Source organism: Acomys minous (assembly GCF_964271855.1).
Source record: "Acomys minous genome assembly, chromosome: 1".
Lineage (NCBI taxonomy): Eukaryota > Metazoa > Chordata > Mammalia > Rodentia > Muridae > Acomys > Acomys minous.
The window spans coordinates 119,367,959-119,383,290 of NC_140483.1; the positions used below are offsets into that span (position 1 = coordinate 119,367,959).

The window sequence follows — 15,332 nt, forward strand, 5'->3', positions numbered from 1 at the left end:
TTCCTCCCAGGGAACTCTGTTCATTTCTCAGCACACGTGGAAGGCAGCTCACAATCGCCAATAACCCCAGCTCTAGGGGATCCGATGCCCTCTTCTGGCCTCCCCAGGCACTTGCACACATACACATAAATAATATTTTAATAATTAAAAAAAGAGAGAGTAATTTTATATTAATCTTCAATGCTATTGACAAGTTTAAAGTATTTTCAAACAAGCAAAATCCACTTATATCCAACTTTAGGCCTGTATTTTTGCTTCAGATTTTAGTGTGTGATTTGTTTCACTGCAGTGTTGGGTCTATGTACGGTACTAAGTAAGAAAGGGGGTGGGTGCTTTCTATGGCCCAGTTAAACGCTGATACAATTTCTGTTGTAAGGCACACTACTATTGAGGCTTGGTGTGTTTCCTTTAAACTTATGTGTCAGAAATGTAATATAAAGTCATGTACGCAGTGGTTTCAGAGACAGACCACTTTAGATATGGTCAGGAGGTTGGGCACCTCTGATGTCATTAGTGTTTTTTGAAAACAAGGAGAGAAGGCCTTCCTGACTCAGCACATGGTATCTTCCATCCTGACATGATGCAGTGAAAAGGCCATCACCAGAAGCCAAGCAGTTGCTGATCCCGTGTACACAGACATCCTGTAGAACTGTGAGCTAAGTTCAAGTCTTTACAAATTAGTTAAGATATTTTATGACTATGCCATTATCTGTGCTGGTCGGTGTTTTTGTCACCGCAGCAAGAACCTAGACATAGGTTGGAAGAAGAGATATTAATTGAGAAATCCCGCTAAGTGACTGGCCTGTGGGCAAGCCTGTGGGGGACTGTCTTGGTTAGTGACTGATGCAAGAAGCACCGCTTACTGTTGGCACTGCCATCTTGGTCATATGGGACTGCAATGGAAAAGCGAGCAAACTGAGCAGGCCATAGGGATGAAGCCAGTGAGCCACCCTCCTCTGCTTCTGCCTCAGTTCTGTCTCTAGTTCCTGCCTGGCTTCCCTTGATGATGGACTATAATTTGTAAAGTGAAATAAACCCTTTCCTCCCCAAATTGCTTTTGGTCATAATCGTTTATCACAGCAACAGAAATGCTAAGACCCTACCTATCATTCACCCAACCACACACCTATCTGTCTGTCTGTCTGTCTGTCTATTCAGGTATCATCTATTTCTGTATGAAGGCAAAACAAACCCAATCCATTATATAAGGAAAACTGTTGTTACTCATTAAAAACTATATGTACACCTTTATATACCCAACAAAAGTGACTGTTTAATAACCACCAAAATAAATGTGTAAGAATAGAGCAGTTTCCTTCAGAGTAGCCAAAAACTAAAAATAATTTTTATATCTACCAAAAGCAAACTTATAAAAACATTATTGTATGTTCATAGAAAACAGTAGTGGTTAAGATTAAATTTCTGGACTTTATAAGCAAGGTAATTGAAGCTCACAAATGTTATGTTATGATGTTGAACAGAAACCAACCACAAAAACATGCTCTGCGTGTGTGTGTGTGTGTATGTATGTATGTATGTATGTAATTTCATGAAATTCAAAAGCAGACAAAACCAATCTAAATGTTGTAGGTCAAAACAGCAGTTCTGGAGATTGCTGACAGAGTCTTTGGGGATGTAACCTGTTTTCTAGACTATGGTCTGAGCATTTACAAACATATACACATGTCAAAACTCAACATTTTAGTACTTTCAGTATGCAAATTATACCTCAATAGGGAAGCTTAAAATCATCAGTTTGGCTTTATAATTTAGAATTTAACAACTAGATAGATTTTTTTAAAAAACTGCATTTGAATTATATTGAGACAATGGGAAATTGTTCAATTAAATGCTCGTTAAATAGTCATAGGGGCCTGCAGACATGGCTCAGCAGTTAAGAGTGGCTGCTGATCTTGCCAAGGACCCAAGTCAAGTATGGCTCCCAGCAGGGATTCAAGCAGGCTTTTAAATGCCTGTAGCTCTAATTCCAGGAGATCTGCTGCTCCCTTGGACTTCCACGGGCACCTGCACACGTTGACGTACTCCCTTACGGGTGCACACATACACGCACATATGCGCACATGATAAATGCTCTTAAACACCCTAAAATTCCCTATACAATCTTCCCAACTGATGTATGTGTTTCTCTGTATTCCAAGTTGCTACTCCCAAGTGCTTCTATAAGGTGCAAACACCCTCCCAAGCACACAAAGCTAGTTTCTTCAGCGGCTGCTTTCATCCCTCCTACCCTGGGCATCTCCGTGGAGTACCACCCTTCACCCACAGGGGCCCACCCTGTGCCCTCGCAATGGTTTGTTTCTACTCTCATTTCTGTAGAACTGGTGCTTTCCTCTCTGTCATTCTACACTGCCCAGTCGCACTCCTACTGAGTGCGCTGAACTCACTCTTCCCTTACTCATCTCTACCTTCTGCACACACAACTCTTTTCAAATCTGGACTTGATCTTGTAACTCCTCTACTTGAAAAAAAAAAAAAGGTAGTGTTTTTTTGTCTACTTTGAGGTCCAGATCTCTATTTCCAAACACTATATAGAAGAGTGGGAGATGCCTGTCTACTTTCCAACATGTCTTCTGAAATCCTGGGTGACACAGTCTTTGACTAATGGAGGAAAACAATGCCCACTGCTGGAATATTCCACAGTGGGGCTGAGTCAAGAGAGTGATCACCAGTTTTAGGCAGCCAGGAACAGGAGACTCCCCCAGAAGCCACAATACCCACATACTTTCCTTCTGAGTCAAATAACTCTTAAAATGTAAGTGGCAATCTTTTTCTCTTTGGCTGGCACATCGAGACACAAACTTTCTGGAGCCACTTGGTTCACAAGGTCTTAAGGACTGTTTGGGAAAATGTTACTCTAAGGAACCTCATAGGGGACCCCTTCCTACGTCATCCCACTGGTGCCATGCGGAGCTGTGGCTCCATGTTCTGAAACTGCTAGGAATATGCTACATGATTTCGAATAATAATAAGAGTTTAAAGAGAAAGGCAGAAATTTGCAAAAAAAAAAAAAAGGTAACTATTTTAATCAATCAATTGTAAATATCTGGTATTCAAAATACTTAATTTCAAATATAAGAATGACAACTTAAGACTGATTTCTCATACTACAAAGCACCGACATATTTACTAAGGAAGCAAAAGGCACGTGATGAGACAACTCTGTCCTATGCCACAAATGACAAGCCAATCTTCCACGTCCCCAGTCCTAAACGACCAGCTGAGGAAGACTGAGAAAGGCATGCAGGAACATGGCAAGTCTAACCTATCACACTCAAAAAGCCCCAGAAGCTTCCATCTGCTCCATGACCTTCATTTACTTGAAATGTTCTAGAAAAAGCTGAGTTGTAGGTTCTAGAATCACCATGTGACATTCAACTGCATTGCTTCTCCTAGTCGCCTCTGGGGTCTGGGGATGGCCGCTGCCTCGCCAGATCCCAGCATCTTCACCTGAAAAGCTAACACAACAGCAAACCGAGCTCCTGAGATGCGGTAACTATTAGGTTAGACCATGAACCATCTAAAAACCCACTGCTCTAATGCTCGACGAGCTGTTTCCTGCCTTGTGACTGTTTGTACGGTAGCAATGTCTCGTGGGATTAACACTAGTAAATACATCATTGTGAGCTTTAGCAAGGGACAGTGGGAACGTGTAACCTAGTCTTGGGATGGTCAAGGCAGGCAAGGACTTCATATTCTGCAGAAGTCCTCGGGTTCAGAGCTCCAGAGATGGGCTCTAGTGAGGGGACAGGCCCGAGGGCCACGTTTCTGCAGTCCCTGCGATCGGACAATCAGCACTTTGGCGAAAGCAATCAACTGACCGAACCAAGATAAAATTAATAAACTTTGATTGTGTCTCTGTACAATTATATAATACAAACTGCATTGTGATGTGATACTAAGTCCAAGGTACAGAAAAAGAGTAATCCCTGTGCAAAGGCTCCGGGTGGCTGCTGTGGACTCGGAGCCTCACACTTTCTTGCCGCAAAGTCAAACTACAGCCTCACAGAGTCTATCTGGTCTAGGGGCTTTTGCTGGTCCCGGCTCTTGGTTAGTCATTTCGGAGTTCCAGCTCCTCCTGCGGCACCTCACTGAGCAAGCTAATTAACCCATGAACAGAAACAGCCACACCCACCATGAACTGAGGCTTCATCACACATTGGGACCTGCGCCATGGGTCACACCTTTATTTCTATGTGCTTTATTAAGGCTGATAAAGTATCTCGATTTTCAATGCGCCTTACTCCACTACCCTAGTAGCCAATTGGTATTTTATGTTTATGTTCCAAACTAATTAGGGTCTTGGTTTGTAAGACACTGACATTGAAGCACAGAGATTTATAGGCTCAATTCCTTTCGCTGTAGTTAGGTCAATAATAAATTAAAAAGTATAGACTACAAATAGAAAATACTCTTTGGAAAATTCATTATTTCTCAAATACTTTTTTAAAAGGCCTATAACAATCAAAATGCTAATCCTACAACCTGCTCTTTCTGTCAATGTCAAGCAGCATTCAACATGAAGCAGAAAACCAATAAAAGTGTCAGCTTCCCTTGCCATGCCTGCCTATTCTGAAAAACAAGATACACACTGCTCCAACCTAATTACATAAATTTGGGTCTCTAAATTAAATGTTTCTGCATATTAATTAACATACATGTCCAGGGTATGAAAACAACCAATGCCTAAAACACATCCCCCAAATAAACTAAGACACACTAACGCACAACTAAAAACATTCATTAGCTTTTTCATTGGTTCCTTTTCATTCTGAAATTCAATTCATTTTGGCAGGTGCAATTACTTCTACCAAAACCTATAACAGGTATCCACATCAATGCTAAAGATCTGTGTTCCATATAATCTGAAAAGGAGTAAAAAATGAACCAAGATGACATGAAGAGAAAAACAATAAAATACAGAAATGATAAAATACAACTAGAGAAGAGATGCGAGAGAAAAATCTGGTAAAAAACACTCTGTTCCCCGCCCATGCTGATATGGTCACCATAGCTTATGCCACCTCTGAAAAGCCCCTGACAGCATCCGCCTTGGCTCAAGGGCTGCTCCCACCCTAATTCCCTGGGGACAGGGGACTTGGGAACAAAGGAGAATGTAGGTAGTGGGCTCCACGTGGTGGCTAAGGGAAGACATGGGGTCTTGAGCAGCCCTGGGCACTGCTCTCAAGTATGCTGGGAAGATGAGGAAGAGAGGAAAGTTCTAACATACACACTATTCCATTTTTACCTGAAAAACCATTTCTATATCCACTAATAAACACCCTGACAACCAGAAAGGGAATGAAAACAATCCACAAATCCTAGTTTATGTTCCTACCACATTTGCAACAGCAAGCTCTTATAGAAATTTGCTAAATATCTATTTAATTCTACACAACACACATGTATTAGTCCAAACCAGTGGTATTTTCTTTCCATGACTCTGTCATGCCATTAAAACACAAATGTCTCTTTTTTTTTTAAGGACATAAATCCTCTTAAGATTTTGACTCACTATAGATCTGTTTCATAAGGCCAGTTTAACACTGACAGTATTTTGAATTTAAACAAAAAAGCAAAACATACTAGATCTAAGGAAATGTCATACCTGGTGGTGTGTCTTGCTGTTCCTCCACGGAGGGGTGATTTATTTCTAAAATAAAACAAAGCAACAATCCATTACATGCTACGTATCATGGCGGTGCTGGTCATTTCTAGAGAATTCACTATGACTGTCATCAAAGCATTAGTTTTTTACACCATGACAACAAAAGACAACTTGGTACAGTTGAGCAAGGCTGTGTGTGCACTTAGGAAACGTTTGCGAAACAGGCTTCAGGATGTGACCTGGCTAAGATCCAGGAGATGGGCACTAGGGCTTAGGTTTTCTCTACAGTTTTGTATCAGACTCAATAAGGAAGTGCAGCAAAGACCAGCTGAGCACCTTGTCACTAGTGGACAGGTCAGGGCCTCACGGGTGTGCACGCACTCTCTCTAGCGATGCCCAAAAGACACTACTTCTGCTTAAAGTCTTGTCTCGTAGTTGTAAAACCAAATAACATTTTTTTAAAAATTAAATTGTAAAAGAATGTTAAAAGTCAAACAGAATGCCCAGTAAAGTTATTTTGGAAATAAGATGAATCTGTATTTTATTTTTATGTTTTGGTGCTATTCACTGCATAAGGAAAAAGGTCTGAGTGTATTTCTGGGTTTGAAAACTCACCGAACACCACCAATCCCTTAGCTCAAAATCCCACCAATCCCCATCCTGGAAAGCCTCACCCTGGAAAACCCCGCCCCCAAGAAACTCTATATAAAGCCTGCCTTCAGCTCAGTTCTCACCCACACAAAGGCAGCTGCCCTTCTGGGGTCTTCCCTCCCTCTCCTGTGTGAGGTTTGTTGTGTGATGTGACTTTATGGTTTGCCTTGGCTTCCAGCTGCCAGGATACCTTTCCCCTCAGAGTTGTAACACACTGAGGAAGCCTTTCCTCACAGAGCTGTAACACTTAAACACACACTAAGTTTGGAGCTTTGAACACTAGCATGAGCTAACCACTGAACTCTCTCTACCACACAGGAGCGAATATTCTAAGATGACTTGGAAGATGTAAATGTGGACTTTTAATGTCTTCTCTTTCCTTTGCTGCTTCAGTTTGAGACAGATTGCAGGCATCACCAGCTGATTGTAGGAAGACAGCAGGCATTACCAGCCAATCGGAATTCACTCTTATTAATTATCTCATCTACTAATTTCTTCAAACTGAGAAACCCACTGAACACTACCTTAGACATAAGATAGCTCCTTAAGAATTGTAAGCTGCCAGATGTAGGCGACACACACTTTGATTCCAGCCCTGGGAAGACAGAGGCAAGAGAATCTCTGTGACTGGAGGCCAGCCTGGTTTACACAGCAAGTTCCATGACAACCAAGAATACATAGAGAATCCATGCCTCCAAAACCAAACAAAGACAGGGGTGCCTCCACAAACTGATGCACCAACCAGGGGCACTGCAAGCAGAGAACCTAGACCCCCTGTTCAGATATAGCTGACGGTCAGCTCATTCTCCACGTGGGGAGGGGGAAGGTGGGGGGGGCTGCCTCTGACAAGAACTCTCGTGCTTGCAATTTGACCACTGCCCCATGGCAGAGAGGCCCCGTGGTAACACAGAGGAAGGTGACGCAGGCTAACCAGACGAGAGCTGTGGTCAGACGGTGGGGGAGGAGGACCTCACCTGTCAGAGGTCTAGGGGAGGGGAAGAGGGTGGGAGAGGGAGGGAGGGAGGAAACAGAAGATAAGAGAAGGGGATTACAATCAGGATGTAATGTGAACACATTACAACTTAAAAAAAAAAACGAAAAAACAACAAAACACAAAAAAGAAGGAAATTGTAAGAGGATTTCATTTTTAAAGTTTTTTTTAAAATCTAATGTGCAAAAATTGATATGCCTACTTTACTCATTTTTCTCTCAGTATAACTTGTTTATAATTATGAAAATTATACTCAGAATAGAATATTAAAAGTATTTTGCATACAAGGAAACAGAAGGCTGGGTAGGAGACCAGTGGTCTGTTTATAATCCCAAATCCCAGCATTCCCCTGTTCTAGGATAGCCTGGGCTACATACAAAAATCAGTCTTAAAAAATAATTAAGTAAATCTAACACCTCTGTACCCACTTTAAATAAAAAAGTGAGGTAAACAGGGACTGGGGAGATGGTTGAGCAGTTAAGAGTTCATGGTGCTCCTACACAGGACCTGTGTTCCGTTCCCAGCACCCACAGTGGCCCACAACTGGCTGTAACTCTCATTCCAGGACAACTGGCACCTGCCTCTTCAGGCTTTCATAAGCAGCAGGCACACAGGCACTGCACATACATGCTGGAGGGCAACATACTCATACAAAGAAATTTAAAAATCTAAAGATAGAAAGATAGAAACAACAAAAACCACAAACACACACACACACACACACACACACACACACACACACACACACACTCCCATCTGCTACTGCCCATACACTATCATCTTCATTTTCACCCAATCACTAACATCACACTATCAAATATACTATTCCAAGTTGACCTAAACTTGCAGCTAAGTCTATTTCTGAAAAGAATTACATTCAACAAACTCATCTGAAAATTGCATTAAAATATATATATATTTTTGGTCTGTGATTTTAAACATCAAACAGCTCGTTAATTCTAGCAACACAACCTGAAAGCGGTATCTGTGTATGGTGGTTACCCATGACAGTCAACTTGATTAAATCCGGTCATGCCTCCTGGGGCACTGGCAGGATTTACTGAGGGGGATCCGCCCACAAACAGGTCAGACATACAGAGGCTGAGTGGACAAACCCCGGTGCCTCCTGCTAGAGAGCAGAACTAACCCACTGAATGGCCATCTGCTACCAGAACTGTGCTTCTCTGGCTGGACTGAAGACCAGCAACTCTCCTCCTCAGGCCTTCCTCACCACCCTGAGGCTGCAAGGCACTCAGCTTTGTGCACTGACTGAGCAATTACTAGGTCTCAGGCTCTCCAGAGTACAGCCAGGAATGTTGGGCTACCTAGTGCACATCAGATAAGCCAACCTAAAAAACAGCCTGTTGTAACATATATTCATTATATAGGTTCTGCTCCTCTAGAGAATCCTCATTAATACCACGATGTTAATTATTTTCAAGGAAGGGAGGTTATATAAAATTCTCCCAAAGGTTTTCTATTTTCTAGTACTCGTTGACTTGGAGATATTGAAGGGAAGTGACGGCAAATCTCAATACTGCTGTCACCAGCACTTGAAGATGACCTCTGTCAAAATACAGACAGTACACAGGACCTGTGCAGGCATCTCCCCATTGTATGCCCACAGGAAGGTAAATCCAGTCACCAACCCTTCACACGTTTCCTCAGATTACACTTCCATGCATTCCACTGCCGGCATCAAGCTCAAAAGCACACAGTGTATCACAGTGATGTGCTTACCCATGCCAAGGGCTCTACCCCTAGCCTGACAGAAAAAGAAATAAAAACTCTAAGAGTAATTCTGTGAGGAAACTTCTCCTTACTGCGCATCTCCTATGGCTGCTCTTGGCTGAGAAGACATGCATGCCCACACAGTGAGCTTCAGGACCCCAGGGAGGGGGAGGTAGGCACTCAGCCATTGATGCCTGTGGAACCAGTGTCAACCAGGATCACCCAGATCTCACCGGGCCTTGTTCCCAAATGTTCAGCACATCATTAAAAAAAAATTAGAGTGCAAACCTCATCGCCCTGTGTCCTCCTCGGCATCTATTGTGAGATTCAATCCGCACAAAACATTCCGTATACTAAGAATTATCGGATCTGTTCTACTGAAATACCACGACTTAAGGGAGTTCAACCAACTACTTTTACTTTTCAGAAAATACCTCTTCATTTCCGAGAAAATCTATCAACCAACTAAACAGGCAGTAAGTGATATTCTTGTCTCCTCCACCTTGTCTAAATATCCTGAAGCACGCAACTTCCAACCCATCTCCACCCACCTCGTCCACTTGGATCAAGTGCTTCTCACCAGCTGGCCTGCTCTGACATAGTTAACTTACTGGAAAACAGGGGCAGTTCTGCAGCTGCACCTGTTTCTCTCACAGCAGCCCACTTCTGTCACTGTCTCTGCACTCTTCTTTTATGTGTCTGGCCCCCAGCATGGCAGCCTCGTGGAAATGAACCCCAGCATTGCTTGGCCCTGAGGCCTGGATAAACACAGGTCAGCACATACATTTTGAATAACCTGATCTACTTCAATGTAGAATATAACCTCCCAGCCGGCCATAGTGGCGTACACCTTTAATCCCAGCACTCGGGAAGCAGAGGCAGGAGGAGTTCAAGGTCAACCTGGTTTACCAAGTGAGTCTAGAACAGCCAGGGCTACACAAAGAAACCCAGTCTTAAAAAAACAAACAAACAAACAAACAAACAAAATATAAAACAAACAAACCAAAAACCTACCTTCTGAAATTATGCTGGAATCTTCTACAGCATTATCTAAAAAATAAGTAAAAGAAAAACCAAATACATTATACTAACTCATGTCCACTTAGATCAGTGGTTCCCAACCTTCCTAAAGCTGTGACCCTTTAATACAATTAATTCCTCATGTCATGGTGACCCCAACCATAAAATTATTTTCATTACTACTTCATAACTATAGTTTTGCTAATGTTATGCATTGTAAATATCTATGTTTTCCGGTGGTTTTAAATGGCCCTTGTAAAAGGGTCATTCAACACCACAAAGGGGTCACAGCCATCCCTCAAGTGGCCAAAATCCACTTAGAAAGTTTTCAGCTTTACTTTGTCTAACTTCTGCTGATATAAAATAAATATTCCACAAATATTAAATGTACAGTTCATTACAGGTTTAAAATGTCATGCTGTTTTATACAAAGGCCTAGATTAGCTTCAGATTTTGATGTCCGCTGGCCATCCTAGCACCAATCTCACTGTAGACACCATGTTTGACAGTTGCCAATTACTTTCTTAGTGGCTTAAAAAATCTATTATATTTCTTATGCCTCTGCTCCACAGCTACACAGGTGAAAACAGAGTTAACAGGAAAAACTCACCTGAAAGCTCTATCCCTTCATTTTCTGAATGTTCATATACTATCAAGTAAACAGAAGAAAAAAAAAACACACACAAAAGTCATGTAGCACCGAGTAACAATAAAAGGAGAATGTACTACAGGTCTAGCCTTATTTCATTTATATATGTTTTAACTCCCAGGCTTACTCACTAACAGTGTACATTACAGAGCAGGGACAGGAGGAGTTTGGCTAAATGCTGTAGGACAGTCTGGGTTCACAATTAGCCACAAGGTAGCCATGAGAGATGGTGATTTCACATGCCCCTTCCCTCACAAAGCCCCTCCCCCACTCACTAATTGACACTGAGTCTCCTTTTCTGGCTTTCCTGCCTGTGTGAGTGCTACCCTACTAATTATCCTCCGGATGCCACTTCTCACCAGGCAGAGCCTCTAGTTTGCATAGGGATTGGTTCTCAGAAGGTAACCTGGGGGACAGACAACCCACCGCTGCTACCCTCTTAGCAGGAACTGGCTGACAGGACCTTTAATTTACCATGGAAACCAGGGCCCAGGGCCCATTCCTGCTGCCATCTTATTGACACAGGGGCTGGAGTTTCTGTGCTTGGATGCAAAAGCCTGTATCCTCATGGTCCTCCCTGACATCCAACATCAGGCAATTTCCTCAGTCAACCGACCTTCTAAAATGGTTTCAATGTCTGGTACACCAAAAAGAAATCTTCTAGCCTGCCTCAGTGGTAATAAACCTATTCACATATACATTAATAAAGACAGGTTTGAGTACTGACTATCTTTTAGACATTACTCTTGGTATTAGAGAACAATCGTGTCAGCAGCCAGTTAGCATTTGAACACTTGCAAGCAAACCTCTGCAGACCTCAGGAGAGAAGCCAGCTCTTTCCTGAGCTAGATGCCCTTTGCTCTGCTTCTTCCACCTCAGTCAGATGCCTTCAGTAACTGACACTGGATTTCCTGTCCTCAGACCCCTCCCACCAGTGCCTGGAAATGATCCTGTGAGAAGGGCAGGGAAAAGCATCCCTTCTAAGCCCCGCCTAATACTATCTCTTAGCAACCAGCCTTTCTCCAACCCCCACCCTGGGCTTGCAGGTCCCTTTTCTTACTCTCAGTCTTCCCCATCACCTGGTCCTTTTCTCAGCAGACAGTAGGAGTGTGATCTTAGACACTGAACCTACCCTTGAGCCCACTGTCCTCTCATTAGAGGATTCATAGTCTGGCTCCAACTATGGAGCCAGTGGACATTGATGGGCAGCATTTAAATACGCAACTCGGGGATAGCAAGGCTGTGCCATCACTTCTTAGTTGTACACTGTAGAATAGAATTGATACTTTGGGAACATCTGTGAGGTGGAAAGGTGGTACTTGCTCTGACAAACCATGTGTTTACCAGGTTCTGGAGAGTTTGATGGACAATGTGGATGATGTTCTCCCACCGTTTGTACCTGATATAGCTTCACTTATATAAACCGTGAAGATGCAAATCATTCTACCAAATCCTGAGGTCCCTTTAGGTCAGGTAATGGTCACTACCCTTTGTTAACATTTAAAAATAACACTTATTATTAATACTCTGCCTGTGAAAAATATTGCTATTAAGTTATGATATCCAACTTAACTCTTATGGCATTTGATTTTAAATTCCTCTAGAGCTACTCTGAACACTGCTGACTAACATGTTTTTAAAGTCATGACAATGATTAGAAGTATGCAGAAAAATATCCCATATCTTAGCTCAAGAAATAATCTTTAATGTCTAAATTTCCATTTTCTCCTTCAAATTCAAGACTAAAAACCTACACGCTACCTCAGTGGCCACGATGCTTAATTTTTTAAATAACTGTGTGTACAGACAACCAAGGCTTCTCGCTTCTATCCCCTTAGAAAGCGTCATTATCATCAGTGATCTTGGTATGTTCCCAAATCTTACATACACAGAACACATTAACATATCAGACCTACAAACAGACATTTACTATTTTTCTTTTCCCTGTGCACTTTGTCAGCTCTCAAGAAGCTATGACTCCTTGAAGTAGGGCTCCCACGAGCCCCGTTCACAGACCTGAACTTCAATGCTGCTGTCACCTAGACTATAACAGGTCAGGCCCAGCATGTTTTCTCAGTCTTCTTCCTTTCTACTTAGTTGCCCTTAGCTGACTTCTGTCTTCACACTGATGTCATGAAGGTGCTCTAATTAAAAACAACATTTCACGGACTCTATTTCTTACTCGGAAAATCTTGAGCAATTTATCTACCTTCCCAAACCTTACTTCTCTTGCCTGGAAAACATTATCTATTTCATCAAGTTTAAGAAAACAGTGCTAGAGGTGACTGGAGACAAGAGAAATCTAGTCACCTAAAGGCCAGCCTGCCTACCCCCACCCCACCTGCCAAGGGACTTTCAGCCAGAGCCCAGCTCTAGGTCTTTCCCTGGCAGGACAAAATGCTACCTCCATGAGTGGATGGTTTGTAGAAATAAACCCTGACTGATGATCATTCATATTTTCATCAAGAGGTATAACTATAAAATGACATCAATGCTTTAAATAGCTTATAATTGCAATTTATAGAAAATAAAATAACGTATATTTAGGCAATGGGGGATTCACAAGTTATTTCTTTCAAGATAATAGTTCTTTTGGATGTTGCATAATACTTATAGATTAAAACACAATTCTCCACATTTTATACTTATTTTTAAACAACCTAGTGGCTTAGTGTTAAGAAATATTTACAAACCTGGTTCATCATAGTCTTGTTGTGTTACTTCCTCTGGGAAAAAAAGAGAGAGAGAGAGAGAGAGAGAGAGAGATATTTAAGATAAAATAAGTATTAAACAAAATATTAAAGATGTGTAACTGTAGAAAAAAGAAACAAATATTTTAAAATACTATCTTAAACACAGATTTCTAATTAATATTACAGTTACAAATGTTTGTCTCTACCCGAAAGGAATGAATGTGAAAAAAAAAGGAAATTATTTTCATAAAAATTCCTTCTAATAATCTATAAAGCATTAGCATTATGAGTTAGCAGCTTACTTTGTCACAGTGGGGCTCCCAATAGATGAGACAGAAGCATATAATATTATTTTAATAAGCTAACTTTGGTACAGGACAAAAAGTCCCACTAAAGATACGTTTCTATTCTCTGAAAGAAAAGGGCACTAAACACAGACAGTAGCACAGAAGAACCCGCCACGATCAGAAGTGAACAGCAATGCTTATCGAATACCTGTGCCCTGCTGCAGCCCATCAGCATCTGCTACTGCGTCACTAAGATCTAAAAAGAAAGAAAGAAAAGAGTTTGCCAAATAACGAACAGCATACACATCACAGAATCACAGACGCCATTCTAAAAGAGTCACTAACCGATTCTGACCTGCAGCATCTTGTAAGATAAGGCACTGTGGTGGTTTCGATATATAATGCCCCCAAAGGCTCCTGTACTGGAGGCTTTGGCCCCAGTCAGTGGCACTAGTAAGAGGTGAATGGGTCATAAAGTGTTAACCTCATCAATGGATTAACCCATCAATCAATTAATAGCTGAATGGGGTGTTAGGAGGTGGGGACTTATTATAGGAAATAGGCCATTGTGTCACTGGGTGGGGGCTAAGTCTTTGATCATGCCCTGCTCTCCCCTCTCAAGCTTCTCACTTCCTGGCTACCATGATGTGAGCAGCCTCATTCTGTAATCTCCTCCTGCTGTGTAAGATTCTGCTTTGCCTCAGGCTCAAAGCAATGAAGTCAATAAACCCAAAACTCAAATATATGATTCTGGGCTGGGAGGTAGTACATTGGTACAGTGCTTGCCTAGTATGTAAGTATGCACATGGCCCTGGGTTCAAATGCCAGCATCACCAAAAAATAATCACAACACTACTAATAAAAATTGATTCATGAGCTGAGAGAAGTCATCCCTCCTTGGTTTAATCCTGCTATCGCATTCCAGGATATATTCCTCAAGAAATGTAAGTCTGTATGCAATAGGGACACCTGCACACTTACGTTTGCTGTGACCCTACTTACAGTAGCTAAAACATGGAATCAGCCGGGGTGTCTTTCAACAAATGATCAGATATAGAAAATGTGGTAGAAATAAAAAACTATGTTTTATTTAGCCATAAAGAACAAAACTATGAGCCAGCCATGGTGGCGCACACCTTTAATCCCAGCACTCAGGAGGCAGAGGCAGGCAGATTGCTGTGAGTTTGAGGCCAGCCTGGTCTACAAAGCAAGTCCAGGACAGCCAAGGCTACACAGAGAGACCCTGTCTTGAAAAACCAAAAAAAAAAAAAAGAACAAAACTATGCCATTTGAAGTAAATGGATTGAACTGCAGATCATCAAGTTAAGTGAAGTGAGCTAGAATCAGAAAGATAAATATGTTTTCTCTCGTGTGGAAACTATATTTTAAAAGGTAGGAAGCAGAAGAGATGAGAGGGAAAGAAAGGAAAAAAGAGAAAGAAAACACAAAACATAAAATAGAAGGGGAACTGTTAGGGAAAATGAAGACAGCCTGGAAGCTGGGGAAGGAAGATGGCAGGATGTGGTGTAAATATTAATGTGCACTATGCAATGTATGAAAACAGTATAACGAGAGCCATTACGTCAATACAACTGGAAAATGTCTTTCATCCTTTAAAAATTACCTCTCCCTGCTATTTTGTCACAGCAATAAAAACTAACACACATACTACTATTCTCTTTTA

General features: G+C 41.7%; 1 protein-coding gene across 6 annotated transcripts in view; it reads right to left on the reverse strand.

Annotated features, from left to right (window-relative positions):
- The window catches only part of ASPH (aspartate beta-hydroxylase), a 204,669-nt gene that overhangs the window by 109,920 nt on the left and 79,417 nt on the right, over positions 1 to 15,332 (reverse strand). For 5 of the 6 annotated variants that reach the window (XM_084776185.1, XM_084776183.1, XM_084776180.1 and 2 more), the window contains 5 exons: positions 13,857 to 13,904; positions 13,362 to 13,394; positions 10,630 to 10,668; positions 10,014 to 10,049; positions 5,627 to 5,671 (listed from right to left, as the gene is read on the reverse strand). In XM_084776185.1, coding sequence (XP_084632311.1) covers positions 5,627 to 5,671; positions 10,014 to 10,049; positions 10,630 to 10,668; positions 13,362 to 13,394; positions 13,857 to 13,904 — 201 coding nt within the window. The remainder of the gene's footprint in view (positions 1 to 5,626; positions 5,672 to 10,013; positions 10,050 to 10,629; positions 10,669 to 13,361; positions 13,395 to 13,856; positions 13,905 to 15,332) is intronic. The other variant, XM_084776181.1, reaches the window with a different exon arrangement.